The following is a 16914-nucleotide window of genomic DNA, read 5'->3' on the forward strand; positions in this document are numbered from 1 at the left end:
GTGCAGACAAAGCTGCCTTATCATTTTCAGAAATTCTCAGTTCAAGGAGTTCCTAACTGTTTGTGATTTAATAAAATCGTTCCCGAAATGACGTTTTCCCCGATTTTCATAAGCTTTTATTTCCTAGCAGTTATAATAATTTAAATCAGCATTTAGGTGTTGAATCAATTATTAATATATAGTATAAATTGAAAATTTTAGTAAAACTGGAAAATGAAATTTTCCACCTTCTTGATAATGCCCAAATGTTGAAGTAATTTTGTTAAAGAGACATAACTTTTACACACAAATAACATGCACATAATGCATATTATGGCGCTAAGCCAACAATACCTATTATATTAAAATGATTCGAAGAACGACTTCTTTAATTGGATTAATACCAACTGTTCTATTATACGAGTAAACAAATGCAATAATTTAAATTGTTAATTCATCAATGTTACATGTTTATGTCTGATATATATTATTTTTCACCTCTATACATCCCTAAATGGTTATAAAAACTATAATCAACAATAAATATCAACAATAAATATGTAATAATTAAATCAGTGTAACGCAATTACGACAAGGTCATTTGACATAATAATAAAACAAAAAAAAATTAATCCAAGTTCGCTGTAAAACACAGACTTGGTCCACGCCCTGCCTTAATTTCATTTTGATTGTCAATCATATCAATTCTTCGTTAACATTTTCAAAAGTATCATTCTTCTTCTTGTCAAATTTGGTTTGATACTGTCGTAAAATTACAACAACCAAAAAAAATATAATAACTTCTCATTACACACTATGTATCCGTAAAGTAGGCATTAAGAAGAAGGGACACCCCCATAGGAATTTTTTAAGTCAGTGAACAGTGAGTATGGGCGACATTCGACAAAGCTGCTGTGGTCTTTGGGACTGATGTACCTAGAGAGTTTACTGAATGAATGAATGTACGACACTACAACACAAAGACATTCAAAGAGATGCGAGATGACAGAGTCTGTGATGGCGAGCAATGGAAAGAGGAGGAAGCTCATTGATTTGGAGTGGGTCGCGCGTTTTTTTTTTCTAGCGAAAAACCAATGCTATACTTTGCCTGCGCGCTGAGTTATATTTTGTTCAAAAAGCTTAAACGAATCGCAATAATTGTAAACAATCAACCAAGAGCAGCGTGAGAGCACCCTCAAAAAGCCAGACGATAGCCGACCGTGATACGTTCTGATTGTGAATTTTCTTGTTTAGTACAAACTGATGTCTCGTTGAGCGAACTCGTCTATAAACTTACTAGTCGCAGCTGGTTAGTACCTAGTCTTTTAAACAAAATATATAAAATATATTTCAAATACAAAAAAATAAAAAAAAAAAATACTAAACCTTATTTTGACAAAAAGAAATAATGATTATAATTTTTAACTGTTCCATATTTTGCATATACAAAATGTTTACTGCGAGAGTGTTTAAGTTCTTTGATGCAACAATGAATTTCGAAATTTAAAAACTATAACGTCTGTTCCAAAAAATAATGTTTTAAACTTTACATCTTTGCTCAGAAATAAAATATACTGACAATTCGTAAAGATAATTCAGTGTAATAAGTGTTTACAACAAACTAAACAAATACAACCACATTTTTTTAAGTATATTCATACCCAACAAAAAAAAAGTAATATGATGAATTGACTTAATTAATTGACTTTAATTCTGATTGAGTGCTGCTTACAGCAATCATATATGTATAAACCTAAAGTACATTTTATTTAATTAAGTACTACGCCTAAAAAAATAAACTTATCACCCCCTTGTGTGTTCCTTAACTCAAGAGTCAAGACACAAAAGTGATCCCATTTACTTGTTGCAATTTGAAAAATGCATGGAGCATATGAAATGCACTGCAAATTCTTGATAAGATTGTGTTTTTTTGTTTTGTTTATTTTATTATTTATTTTGAATGTACCGCCTTAGAAGAAGAAAGAAAAAGCTGCCGGTAAAATGACTTATTTGTTTAAAAATACATTTAAAATGCAAATAGATTTAATAAACATATAGTCGGTAGATGTTGCCAATTAACCATCAAGAAAAAAAAAACTAATTTTCATTTTTGTTGCACATCATGGAATAGTTTTGCTATTTTTACGTTTTTACAGAGTAATATTGTGTAATTTGATGGGATGATCTGACAAGTTCCATAAAATATTTTACGATGCTTGAAACTACTTCAAATAAAATATTATTATTTATTCATAGTTATTTTGTTAGAAAAAAAAAATAACACACCAACAACAACAGCATTACAAAATTATTTGCATGCAGGCGTTAACAACACGTGCATTTAATTATACCAAGCTTACCCTTAGACACATCATGTTGAAATCAACTGCGCGACAGATTCATTTACTTTCGCATCCAAAAAAGTTATAAATAAACAAAAAATTAAATCTCTCAAAGTTGGGTGCATCAAGTCCAAGTGTAAAAATTACAAAAGAAAACAAAAAATTGTCAAAGCTTTGAAGGGAATAGACAGCATTATAAAATACGATGAGCCATGCGTTCAAAGATCTAAAACAAAAAGTTTATGACACTTAAATAGCATCGGAAGAGGCACCTGTTTCATAATCCTTAAGTCTTCTAGACAATATGCTTGTAACTTTTTTGTTTGATTCGATGATGCACGTCATCATCAGTTTGAGATTTTGAGTAAAATCATTAAAATTATTGCAAAAAGAAATATTTTGTAATTTGTAAATACCTTTTGTGGTTGAGAAGGTAAATTTTTACAAAAAACATTTCTAATTTAGATATCAATCAAAATGTTTGTTTCAATATTTTGCTAATATACTGTTACTACAATAAATGGAATATATCTTAGTTAAATTATATAAATATCGTTAACAGGAGTAGGTACTACCCGATTCAAGCAGTTTTGTTGCATTATTCAATTGAAGAAAGCTAGTTCTTTTATAGAAGTTTTGTTTCATGAAACCTAATTGAATGTCTCATCAATTTTTATCATACAGATTAGAATTATTAAATCTGCAACATGAGCAGATTTCAGAAAGTATTTTCACAGTATATAAAGCCTTAAATAGTTATTCTTTAAGTTTTATCATGTAAGATATCGTTCACGAATTGCAAAATATCGACACTTCTCACATTTTCCGATCTTCTCACGATCTGAAAAAATAAAATTCTCATACAGATACTTTTCTTGGTATCTAAAAATTTCAGCTCTCTCTCGGAACGAATTAAATTATTTTTTTTCTCTTTTTATCATTCGTGAGAGATCGAAAAATATAATTTCTTTCGGATTTCGTTCTCTCACGAAAAGAAATTGAACAAATTCGAAAAGATCTGAAAAGATCGGAAAAATATTATTCTTTGGATGTGTTTCAAAGTGTTTGGTTGGATTGTTGATTTATTTCAATTGTTTTTTTTTTATGGAATAAATGCAACACACTTTCTCTTGCTGTTGTTGTCAAAACCATAACTTAACGAAAATCTTAATGTATACAAAAGTACGTATACACCCCAGTGTACAAATATAATTTTTGTATGTTTTTCTTGTATGGTTTTTAAACACAAAATTCGACAGTTAAGAGATTAAAGAATGTGTCATTTTCAATATTAATACTTCAAAATATGTTATGCATTTACAGCATAACAAATTTGGAAATATCCACTGTATGTTAAAAATCGACATTTTCAGTTTGTCAGTTTGAAAATACATAATATCGAACTTTTGAAAGAATCGGCTTTATGTCGATATAATTTTTAGACATATTTCAAGCCATCGACTTGTGGAAAACCATAACTTTACTTTCTTTTTAATTGAAATGTATGTAGATTCTAGGTATGTAAAATAAAGAACGTATACACCATAGTGTACATTAATAATTATTCATATTTTTTTCTTTTAAGTTTAAAAGAGTTGTAGTTAAAAAATTTTTAGAAATATTTTTATGATATCTGACATAGAAGAGCTTGTGAACTAGAGAAAAAGTTGACTATAGCACGTTTAATACCTTGTTTTTTTTTTTAAAGGGGAGCAAGGATTACTGCGGAAAGATCACTGTTTTAATTTTCAAAGGAACGTAAAAATGGAAATTGAATTGAAACAACACATTTTTTTAGCTTTAAAAAAGCAAATGTAAAAAAGAATAATGAACATCCTACAGATTAAGGGCGAATTTCAGAGTCGTCACTCAAGTAAAAAATTTTCTCAAGCACTTTACTTCAAAATTCCTTCGATCGGTATTCATAAGCTAAAATCAAAGAAACCCTTAGGTTTTCTTAATGTAACGAGTAGCTTAAGTGGGCAAAACGCAAGAGCAAATGTTCACTTGAGTAAAATTTCTACTTGAGTGACGACTCTGAATTCCGCTCTAAATCTTTTTGTAGTAGGTTTTAGATCGTATTAAAAATGTAAATACGTATTCAACTAATCATAGGCAATTCAGCTTACAGTATAAAACTAAAAATAAGGATAACAATTTTAGACCAAAAAAATGATTAACTTAACTTATGTAATAGATTATTCTGTTAGATAATGCATCATATAATTTGCATTCACTCAAGGCAACACTATAAACACGTTTTCTACTTCAATTATGACAAATAAATATCAAGAAAGATTGAATAACTTCTCTATAAAATGTTTCAAGCTGATTAATCTTTTACAATTTTATATGTGATATATGTACTATATAGTTATATTGTTTTTATTAGCAGAACTTATAAAATATTCTTAAAGTGGATTTCATTCATTTGTTCTGACATCTCATTGAAGTTTGAATTCAATAATTATATAAAATTAATTTTATGATGATGTTACAAAGTTGTATCTTGACAAAGTCCCTCAAAATTTTGTATGTCTACGTAATATAAAAAATTCTTATCAAAAATGACTTAAATGAGCACTTATAAAAAAAACTGAAATAATCATGTACCTAGGACAAAAAAAAAGAAGATGATAAATACATCTAAATAGCAACACGGTCTTTGAGATAACGAGTGCATCTTGAAAGAGAGGAGTGTGCTTAAGGATGAATATTTTTTTCTTCTCAATCTATCCTCTTATTCATAAAGTGTGGGATTTGCTATTAAGGTTTCTTATAAAATCGACCTATATTTAGTTGGTACTATTGTTGCTAAATGATAATTTTCTGTTTTTTTTTTTTCAACTTCATATATCAACTTGAAGTCTTTTCAAACCTCTTATGATGTTATTTTTGTATTTTCATTGTAACTATTATGAACGTGGATATCGAGGATAGTAAAATGTGTAAAACTGGTTGTAGTTTGTGAAAATATTTAAATAAATAGTTTCTGTTTAGCACTTTAATGTATCTAACAAAGTAATTGAGATATTAAAGTATCAAAGGTGTGTTAATCAGAATTGTATATATTTCAATACAAATTATCAGTTAATTTATTGAGTCTTAGATTTGGGTGGCTATATTAATTTATTTGAGTTTTTAGTTTGCTAGAGTTGATTGAACGTTAGGTTTTCTAATTTTGAGAAAGATTTTGTTTTGTTTCTCTAATTAAATGCAGTGAAAATGAGGCCTGTTTATAAATGTTCTTATTGAAGAAAATTAAGAGCTGACAAAATTAAATAATTCATAGATTTATTTTTTTATCAGCGAACCAAAATAAATGTGTAGTGTCGGTAGCAAAAATTAAATCAGTGAAACCAAATTGGATTTAACTGGTCTAAGAAAACATCCGAATATCCCTTAACAATAGACTTAAAACAGATAGTTTTCAAGTTTCAAGTCAAATCTTAAGACAAAAATTCCCAATCAAATAGATCACTGTAGTAAAACCTACTTTTTACGTTTTTATGTACGTTTTTTTTTTTCTTCTTTAAAGTGTAACTGTCTAGAGATAAGAGGCTGCAAATTTTTAATTTGATTTTCCATCAGGTCGTGAAGTTGACCTATTTATTTATAAAGAATACAAAAAAATTTCTTATCAACATTTTATAATTGCATTGGCGTAGAATAGAATGACCAGAAAGACTATTTTCTTAATAGGAATTTGATTGAAGTGACCCAACGAATTGTTGTTGTGTTCACTTCGATATAAAAAGAAGGTAAAGTTATAATCATATTTCTTATTGCTTAGTAATGAAAGGAATAATATATAATAATAGTACAGGGGAGAAAAAAAATAAGAAATTATATAATAGATGAGTACAAAAAATTATAACAAGAAAACTGCTCACAAAAATTGTGTTTTTTATATAAAAACCAAACACTTTTAAAAATGATTCTTTATTTAAACGGTTGCAAAAATATTATCTTAGAAAAAAACAGTTACTATCATGTAAATACACCAAAAAATGTAATTTACAATCAATTTAAAAAAGTACGTATACGCCACAGTGACCAAATATGTTTTCTTTTATGGTATTTCTGTTGCTACTCGTTTTAAACTATAAAATCCAACAATTAATGAACATGTCATATGTAAACGCAATGCATATTTGGAAATATCCACTTTAAAAAAATAAACAGTCAATCAATTTGATAAAATATTTAATTACTTGCCAATGTGTTTGCCGGATAAACCCTCCAATTACATACATTTTAATTTCTTTTTACAACTGTTTTTTAATTATCCCTTTTTATAAGCCGATATTTTATTGATTTATTTTATCGACATTTTTTAAACCAGCGAATCGTAGCGAATCATTAATGAATTAGTATATAAAAAAGTACGTATACACCCCAGTGAACAAATATATTTTTTAATGCTATTTTTGTAGTCACCGGTTTTTAAATACAAAATCCGTCAGTTTTTGGATTAAAGAATGTGTCATTTTCAATTTGAATACTTCGTATAAATTATTTGGAAATATCCGCACAGTTTAATAAAATAATATCGAATGCATTACTCGTCAATTAAAATGAAATTTTTTGTTTTTAAAATTTAGGAGTTATGATATGTATGTAGAGCCGAACTTTTGAAAGAAAAGAAATGAAAAGAATATATTTTGTAGACATTTTTCAAGTCATCGAATTGTGTATGTAGATTCTAGGTATATTATTGAAGAAAGTACGTATACACTACAGTGTACATGAATACTTTTGTTCCCCCTGAGTTTGAAGTACACACTTTTTCGGAACGTGTTTGATTTAAAATCTTGTTCTTGAATTTTTTCCATTTTGCTATACATTTTTCTATACCTTGCAATGAAGTTGTTAACATAATTGAAACCGTCTAGGTCTAACTACATACATTTTGTATGTCTCCTACCTTTACGTTGATTAACAAAATTAAGGCTTGTCAAGAAGTACGTGATTTGTATTTTTAAGTGCATAGACATTAAACCATAAACTATCAATTAATCAATACAAGACGGATTATTTAACCATTGCATAATGCAAATGTAAACAGCATATATATTTTGTTTTACATCAAATTCAATAAAGAATATTAACAAAGAATTTTATAACAAACCGACTTCTGTACCTAACGTACTTTGGTTCGAAGGTTTATTCAAGGAAAATAACGACATAACGAAATTTTCTTTTAGGAAAAAACAAAAACGAAGATTTAATCTTACGTCTCTATCTCATTAAATGTTTAAATTTTAATTCTAACTTTTCGTCTAGTTGAAATATGCATTTATGTATCTACTATTACTACATTAATCCTGCTAAATGCTGATTAAACAAACCAAAACTAGAATTTTCCGATCTCAGAATAATTAATAACAACTCTCGCTTGACACCCAGCGCTTGAAGGACTCAATATTCTATACATGAACACAAAAATGTGTAATTAGAATATCAATGTTTTTTTATTTTTACATGCCAGTCTTATTTTATTTTAACTGATAATAATGTTCAGTAAATTTATTCACAGAAATTAGTTTGCAAGGTTTAAATATAAATACAATCATACAAAAAATAGCTAGAAAATGTAAACTCAATTCAAAAACGATTATAAACCGTTTTTGTTGATATAATTAATTTCTTAATGCACATGCGACCCAATTAATATGATCTTTAATATTTAGCAAAAAGTTTCATTAAAATATAGCACACAAAACCATTGATATTGATGTGTAGAACATTTTTATAATGTTTGATTGAGCAACACTCCCATGCGCGCCTGTTACAATTTTTTGTGATACAGACAAATTAGTTGTTCACTTTGAATATTTATGAATTAAACGATATATTATTGAGTGTAGTTTTGTATGGAAATTTATTTTCAAAAGCTAATTTTAATTCTGATCTAAAGTCAAGATATAATCGGGAAACGTGGTGCAGTTTGCAGTTAGGAGATCATTAATATCCTATCATATTTCTCCCCAAGTTGTAAGTATAGTAAAACTGCTATAGTCAGAATACAGTACAATTTCTGTCATTCATTATGAAATTGTTGCATGGGACGACCGACGCAAACTTGCACCCACCTCAGACCTCACCCTTTTAAATAGATAGAGGACAAAATACATATGACTGCTGTTGTTATCATCCGGCTTAATAATAATGGATAATGAGTTATGTGATATGATCCAACTACTTACTACACCAGAGGCAGTGAATTGCACCCAAACACAAATAGAGAGAGATGTATCCATCTAAATATACGTATGTGAATCGTAGTTGTACAATTTATTTGATTATAATGACAGTGATGATATGATGCTGTCAAGTGAACTTTGTTTTGGTAATACATCTGTGCTGGGATGTAGAGTCGAGTGTATAGGTATTAATACAAAACAAAAAAGTAGCGAGTTAGCTTTAGTCTTTGACTTTTAGATTCATTCAGTAATACGGTTTCGCAGACTCTTGATCGGTTGTCTCTATCTTTGGATCTATTTTAAATGAAAGGACTATTTGACTATTTTAAATAACATCACTCTCCTTAAAACTAACAAATAATCATGTTTTAAACTAAAATTAATAATAAAGTTTAAATATTAAATAAATGTAGAAATAAGTTTGAATTTCAGATAAAAAGGTTTTATAAGTTTATCGCATAAGCCAACGTTCGAAAGGCTTACAAAAACCTTTAATTGTTTATAAGGACGGAAGGTAACAATTGATCGCACAAGCAATATGACTCGACCAAAGAATAGTTCCAAGTTTAAAGGGTTCATGCAAGAGAACTCTTTAACTATCTTAACCATAATAGGTGTTGCAGTTGGAATTATTGTAGGACTGATACTAAAAAACAGCACGGGACCATGGACAAAACGAGAGATTATGTACATAGCCTTCCCGGGAGAGCTGTTTTTAAGGTAACTTTCTGCAATGAATTCTACTTCTTCTTATTATCAAAAAACAACGCTGATGTATAAAAAAAAATAAAATATAATATGGAAACCTTACAGGATGCTCAAGTGTCTAATTGTGCCATTGTTAGTTTCGTCAATAACAAGTGCTATTGGTTCTTTAGATTTAAGTATGTCCGGTCGAATTGCAACAAGGTTTGTCTATTCAGGATTTTTTATTTTTTTTATTTTTTTTTTAATTTTTATTTTCATTTTTTGTTTATAAATAGAGCAATTGTGTACTATTTCTTAACGACAGTATCTGCAGTTATATTGGGTATAGTACTCGTAACATCTATTCGTCCAGGACAAGTAGGACAAGTAGATGAGTTTATGACTGATGATGTTGAAAAGAACTCAAAAGTTCTTACACCAGATACATTGATGGATCTCATCAGGTTAATATAAACCTTAAAAAGCTTAAGTTATTAAAATTATTAGTTTCATATTTAATTAATTACTTAACAGGAATATGTTCTCGGATAACATAGTTCAAGCAACAATGTTTCAGGTGAGTTATTTTTATATGTTTCTTTTTTATTATTTTATTTTATATGGCTTTCTTCACAAAAGGAAGTGATGCGTAATATATTATTGTATTTGTCACCCATTCTGTAAACTGAGTCTCAATTAGTTTGTCCAATTATCCAATAAACTAAAATTTGCGGTTCGAAGTTCAGCAGCATCATTTTCAATTTGGCTTTAGTGTAGAACACTATAACTATTCTCCCGCACCATTTAAATCAGCACCATTCACTTGAATGAGTTTATAGCAAATTTTTAAGTAGATACATGCTTAAATGTGTTGTATTTATTCATTTTATCCCCAGACTTGACCAAGGAATGATGCATACCTAGTATAATTTGATTCCATCGCCTTCTTTCATGTAGTTAATACTCGAGTCTATGCAAAAATTAAGTATACCTAATTTTTATACAAGGCATTTGGTGCAAATTAAAGTATTGAAACAACTGTTATAGTTTTGTTGACTATAATATTATTAATCTACTCAAACAACTTGTAGGTATATCTATGTACATTAGGGTGTCCGTTATTTCCCAAAGTGACGTTTTCGGGGGTGACACCCCCCAGATCGAAAGTTTAGGGCCTAAATACGGGGAATTTAGCAAATAGTTCCTTTAAAAGATTACATTCAAAATTTCCCGTTAAAAAATTTTTTTATATTTTATTTCGGTTTTTGAAATTATTAGCTGTTTTCGTAGTTTTTGCTTTCACCTATCACATAATTTTAAATGCAGTTTTATTGGTTTTTAATTCTTTTCAAATATTGCATTCAAAAATTTGTGTATAAAAAAAAATTTTAATTTTTTTTTATTTTTTTTTTGAAATTTTTGCCGTTTTTTTACGTTTAAATTTATTTTTTTCGAACTACAAAAGATATGTTTACAATATTTATATTGAATATTGTTTAAAAATTATTCACCTAAAAAATGACATCAAAAAAGTTGCAAACAAGAAAGGGTAAAGTATTTAATAATATTTATTTAATATAAAAACGGCAAAAATTTCAAAAAAAAAATAAAAAAAAATTAAAATTTTTGATTTATACACAAATTTTTGAATGCAATATTTGAAAAGAATTAAAAACCAATAAAACTGCATTTAAAATTATGTGATAGGTGAAAGCAAAAACTACGAAAACAGCTAATAATTTCAAAAACCGAAATAAAATATAAAAAAATTTTTTAACGGAAAATTTTGAATGTAATCTTTTAAAGGAACTATTTTCCAACCAGAATCAACAAACATTTTAAAAATAGATGATTTAACTCGAGAGAAAAAAAATTTTATGTATGAGTTAAAAATTTCCCATACAAATTTGTATGGGGAAAGCATGACCTTAGAGGCACGGGTTAATGACCCCAAAAAAATTTTTTTTTGCTAAATTCCCCGTATTTAGGCCCTAAACTTTCGATCTGGGGGGTGTCACCCCCGAAAACGTCACTTTGGGAAATAACGGACACCCTAATGTACATATTCAGCACTTTAAAATTTTGAGCACTAAAAATAACAAGAGATTGGAAAAATTTACGGATTATCAAACTTTTTTCTCAGTAATCCGTTCCTAACTATCTGAAAGTGATCAGAAATATAAAAATTGGAATTTTTTCATTGACTAAAAAAGTATTCCGGAAATGGTCAGTACCATAGCGTGCAAGATTCTCATGTATTCAAGGCTTAAAAGTTTTTTTTTAAGCAGCCTTTTATATCCTCAAACTCATAGAATCGAATGTGTATTATCTTGATTTATTAATTGGACACACAAACTTTTTCAAAGTGAAACGGTACAAAGATAAATAATATGACTTAACGAGACAGACTGAAAAAAATAATCAAAAATAGCGTTTTGTTTTTATGTGACGCTTAATTCCACACTGTTTACTTCCTTTTTATTTATTTTTCAATGTAAACTACAAACAAAATTTAAGAAAAGCCGAAAAATGCTAGAACTCCAATACAGAAACTTAAGATAACCTAACTTGGAGCACCTAGGTGTAGCTAGGTACTTCAAAACTAAGCTCTTGAAATGATATACTTTTACTATCTTTTCTAAAAAAACTCTTAATATAATTTATATAATTAAATTAACTGAGAAATGAGTGCAAAAAACAGCACTCAACATACATTATATCTAACTCAGGGATCATTTGAAGGACCTAGAAAAATGAAAAATATTTCAATTGATTTGTCTTATCAAAAACAAACTACAACTCTTAGCGTAAAACAAACAAATCAAATAATGTATAGGCGTCCATTTATTAGAATACCTTGTTTTGTTATTGAAAAACACCTTGATGCTATATCTACAATCAATCATACATCAATTAATTAATGTTTTGCACTGCTTAAAAAAAAGTACAATTTGTGCAAATTAATTTTGCTTGCATATTACATTTATTAGTAGTAAACGCATCTACCTACAACTGGATAATGAAATTTGCATTATTCATAAAGTTGTCCCAAGTGAGCTGGAAAACGAATTAGAAAACTTAAGGGGTAATAACACCTTGTAAACCACGAAATCCAGCGTCATTTTCATCAGCGTATAAAACAAAGAAAAAATATTATTTTCTTTTGGTGTTTGTTTAGTTTAATTAAGTATATTAATAGGTAACAGAATAGGCTAATGTTAAGTTTTTTAATGATGTAAATTTTTTTAAATGGCGGTGTAGTTCAGGATGATAGTAAAATCCTGTGCTCCCATCGGGCGACCAACTAACTCCTACAGTTCTTAACCGATTGGGCTGAAATTTTGTGTGGAGCTTAAAAATACTATTCTCTAGTGAAGTACGTAGGATTTTTTTGAAATATTATATATTAACGATTTTATGGTCTTTTTTCAACGAATTTTGTTTTTGGAATGAAATAATTTTTTCAAACTAATGTCATTTCTTTAAAAATTAATATTTCAAAAAAAATCCTACGTACTTCACTAGAGAATAGTATTTTTAAGCTCCACACAAAATTTCAGCCCAATCGGTTAAAAACTGTAGGAGTTAGTTGGTCGCCCGATGGGAGCACAGGATTTTACTATCATCCTGAACTACACCGCCATTTAAAAAATTTCACATCATTAAAAAGTTTAACATTAGCCTATTCTGTTACCTATTAATATACTTAATTAAACTTAACAATCACCAAAAGAAAATAATATTTCTTCTTTGTTTTATACGCTGATGAATATGACGCTCGATTTCATGGTTTACAAGGTGTTATTACCCCTTAAGTGCACATTTGTACAAACATATTCTTTGTTCTAGTGCAGTTTAATTTAACTGCAAATTAAAATTTGTTTTTCCTAATTACAGTATCGGACAGAAATACGAGCTCCTACAAATATTACCCAAAAAGATTGTGAGTTTCTAATTTACTAAGAAAAAAAACATGTTATTCAATTTAAAATGTATTTCAATTGGATATATTTTAGTGCCCATGGAACTATGGGAATTCAGTGGAAAGTATAAAGATGGATCTAACGTATTGGGTTTGGTAATGTTTAGCATTGTACTTGGAACAACAATTGGCAGAATGAGGGAACAAGGTAAACTTCTGCAGGAATTCTTTACAACTCTTAGTGAAGCTATGATGATTATTACTTCTTGGGTTATTTGGTACGAGATGTCCTCGATTTTTATTAATTATGAATGATTGCTTACAAAAAAGTTATTTCTTTTAGGATTTCACCTCTTGGAGTGGCATTTTTGATTACCGCCAAAATTATTGAAATGCATTCTTTAGTTCTTGTAGTTCAACAACTTGGATGGTATTTCCTTACTGTAATGTTAGGTTTGATCCTTCATGGATTTGGTAATTATTGTAACGATGCTAACAATAGAAACGATAAAACTAATTAATATTTAAATAGGTACAATTCCACTTTTGTTCTTCTTGGGGAGCGGATCACTTCCTTACAAGTATATTGGAAAGCTCAGTCAAGTATTGGCTACTGCTTTCGGAACTGGCTCAAGTTCTGCCACAATGCCATGCACCATTAAGTGCCTCGATGGTATGGGTATGGATCCACGTGTTACAAGATTTGTCATTCCAGTGGGAGCTACAATTAATATGGATGGAACTGCCCTTTACGAAGCTGTTGCTGCCCTTTTTATCGCTCAATACAGACAAGTCAGCTATTCGTTTGGCACTGTAATAGCAGTAAGGTAAGATTATATAATTTAAACATTTATGTCATTCATTTAATTTAATAATTTGACTTTAATTAGTATTACTGCAACTGCGGCCTCGATAGGTGCCGCAGGTATTCCACAAGCTGGTCTTGTAACTATGGTTATGGTTTTGGATACCGTGGGTCTGCCAGCAAAGGATGTTTCCCTAATTATTGCTGTTGATTGGCTATTGTAAATGATAACCTTCATTACCTTAACATTTTGTTTAATTTTATATTTTTCTTAAGGGATCGTTTCCGTACTACAATCAATGTGATGTGCGATGCTATTGGAACAATTCTTGTAAACAAATTATCAGTGAAAGACCTGGAAATAGCCGACCGAGTAATATTTTCATAGCATTGAATATATAAATAAATATTAAATATGATTATTTTTCTATAATTAGAGTGCTGCGGATCCACATGAACTGGTTGAACTTAGCAATGGACACGAGCTTAAGGATTAAGAACTGAGATTTTTTTTTCATAAAACATTTATATAGCCAGAAAAAATTACAAGTAAATATTAAGCGAACTTTCCCTCAAACAAATTGATATGAGATGTAAATATTTAAATCAGCATAATACAAAAATTAGTTGTTATCCCGTGAATTAAAAAGAAACAAAAAAAAAGATAATATCAATAATATTATATAAAAGAAATCGTAAAAAAGCTGAATGCTATAGTTTTTAAAGTATATACGTTTATATCGTATATATGAAAATATAATATATAGAATCATATTTTTTATTTTAATTTTTTTTATTATATTTTTAATAGTAACAAATATTATTATTTCATGGATGTGTTCGCATTAATAATTTTATGCATAAATATTTCTTTTTTGTTATGTATAATTATTTTTATGTACAAAAAATAATTTAAACCATGTCAAGTTTATTATTATTTTTTTTTTTTTTAAACAAAACCATATTAAGTTCTATTTGAACTTGTACATATACTTAATAGTATAAGAAGTTTAAAAGAAAAACAAATGACAATAAAATAAAATTATTTATAAAGCAAACTTTTAACATTTTGGCTCTTATGTATAAAAACTAAGCTCTGTGGAATAACCCTCAATAACACTCAAAGACACTAAGTCTCTAAAAATTGCAACTTTCTTTGTCGGGTTCAGCCCCACTCATTTATACCTTCAATCGTGCAGGGAGACGTCTATCTCTACAGGTTTAGTTATTGACAAATACTGTCTTTATTAAGATTTACGTATATTTTCTTTCAAAAATTACCACCGGGCTAACTTTTGAATAAAAACTCAGCGGAGAATCATGATGACGAAACTGTTGGAATTTTCAAATTCCTGGAGATGCAACATGACTTTGGTTAGATTCCCTAAAAAGTATTTAACGTCACAAAGAACTAAGAAATTCTTTCAATACCTTTTGTGGATTTATTTAATCATCGGTTTTAAATTTATCTTGAACTTATTTCTCCGAATAAAGAAGTTATTTCATGCTTGCTTTGGGGGTTATTGCATAGAGCCAAAACCAAGTATGCTTGTTCTAGTATCTAGTACTAGCTTAAATCAGCCATTTCTGTTGAGCGTTTGCTGGATGTTTTAGTTCAAATATCTTCTATTTTATTGAGTTAAACTGGCATATCAATTGCGTATGAATAATATCGAAACCATATTAAATTTTTATTTATAGAGGCATTTTTAATAAATATCGAAATACAAGAATAAATCGAAAAACGTACATGTATCGAAGAGTTCTACGAATAAATTTTTTTTTATTTCATTTAATGCAAATTCATTACTGATGAAAATATAATTTAATAGAAAAAAAGAAAAAAAAAAAAAACTAAAATTATTCATAAATTAACACAGCCATTCCAAACAATCGTACCTATTGATATTTTTTCTGAAATTAATATTAAAAAAAAAATAAAAATGTGTTGAAATAAATATTTTTTTTATTAAGTATCCCTTTCTATATAACTGTAAGTTTTAAAATCCAAAGCAATGTTCTTAGAAATAATATGTGTTCGTAGTTAATAAGCTATAATTAGCGAATGTTTAATTTTGGCACATTAAAGTGCTAATAAGTTCAGTCAATATTATTATTGTTATAAAGGTTGAATGTTTGTTAAAAAAATCTAAATGCATAAAACGTTAGTAGTTAAATATATTTACATACTTATATCTGCGAAAACTGTTGAAAATTTATCTGAGTCAATTGGTATAACAGCTGAGAATTTCCATAGTTAACATCGTTAGACGTTAAGGATAGATCTTCGAATAATAATACGTACATATGATTATTTAGATTGGTTTTGTAATGTCTGGGACTGTTTTCAATTTATAATAAAAAAAACTAATAAAAACTTATTCAACTGTAGTTTACAGCGGATGGTAGCAAAGTGTGAGACAACTGGTCTATAAGTTAGAACACAAGTCAGATTAGTAAGTTATTAAGTATTCAACTACCAATGAGCAAAATTTCTGAAACTTATCATCATAAAAACCATAACAATTTTATTTAAAAAAAATATTGTGGAACAGTTGATCGTAAGCTAAATAACGATTAAAATCAAAAACCGATAGAGAACTCAAAAAACGTTTCCATTTTAATAATTGAAGCTTTGAGAATGAGAGTAGGTTAAGCGACATATTTCGAGAAATATTTCTTCTTTTCGCTCCTAAATAAATGCAAACAACATTATGAACAATTTTCCATTCTTCAATATTGTCAGGTTCTAAAATTAAATATTCTAAGCGTAGGTAGTTGGAAACATTTGAGCGACGAATTCGTTTCAAAATTTTTCTCGCTTACCGGTGTAACTATTTAACCAATTACCGCTCTTGTTACTCGCGTCAATACTATAAGAATCTATTTATGTTTTTCAAAATAAATTTATCATAAATAGATAATGCTAGTTGTATATGTACAAGAAACAAAATTCTAAGAGTAAGTTTTTGG

General features: G+C 28.4%; 1 protein-coding gene across 3 annotated transcripts; it reads left to right on the forward strand.

The window, feature by feature from the left end:
- The first annotated feature begins 1134 nt into the window (after positions 1–1134).
- On the forward strand, positions 1135–16322 carry LOC129913056 (excitatory amino acid transporter 3). Of its 3 annotated transcripts, none has more exons than XM_055991451.1 (12): positions 1135–1288; positions 8948–9247; positions 9341–9436; positions 9511–9678; positions 9749–9791; positions 13112–13157; positions 13231–13414; positions 13480–13610; positions 13669–13963; positions 14027–14161; positions 14218–14314; positions 14379–16322. In XM_055991451.1, the coding sequence occupies exons 2-12, from the start codon at positions 9066–9068 to the stop codon at positions 14436–14438; spliced, it is 1437 nt and encodes a 478-aa protein (XP_055847426.1). In that variant the 5' UTR covers positions 1135–1288; positions 8948–9065; the 3' UTR covers positions 14439–16322. The 3 variants fall into 3 exon arrangements, with proteins under 3 accessions (XP_055847426.1, XP_055847427.1, XP_055847428.1); XM_055991452.1 differs by having other exon boundaries at positions 1169–1288; positions 8941–9247; XM_055991453.1 differs by having other exon boundaries at positions 1169–1288; positions 8960–9247.
- Positions 16323–16914: the final 592 nt, after the last annotated feature.

Source organism: Episyrphus balteatus, chromosome 3 (genome assembly GCF_945859705.1).
Source record: "Episyrphus balteatus chromosome 3, idEpiBalt1.1, whole genome shotgun sequence".
Taxonomy (NCBI): domain Eukaryota; kingdom Metazoa; phylum Arthropoda; class Insecta; order Diptera; family Syrphidae; genus Episyrphus; species Episyrphus balteatus.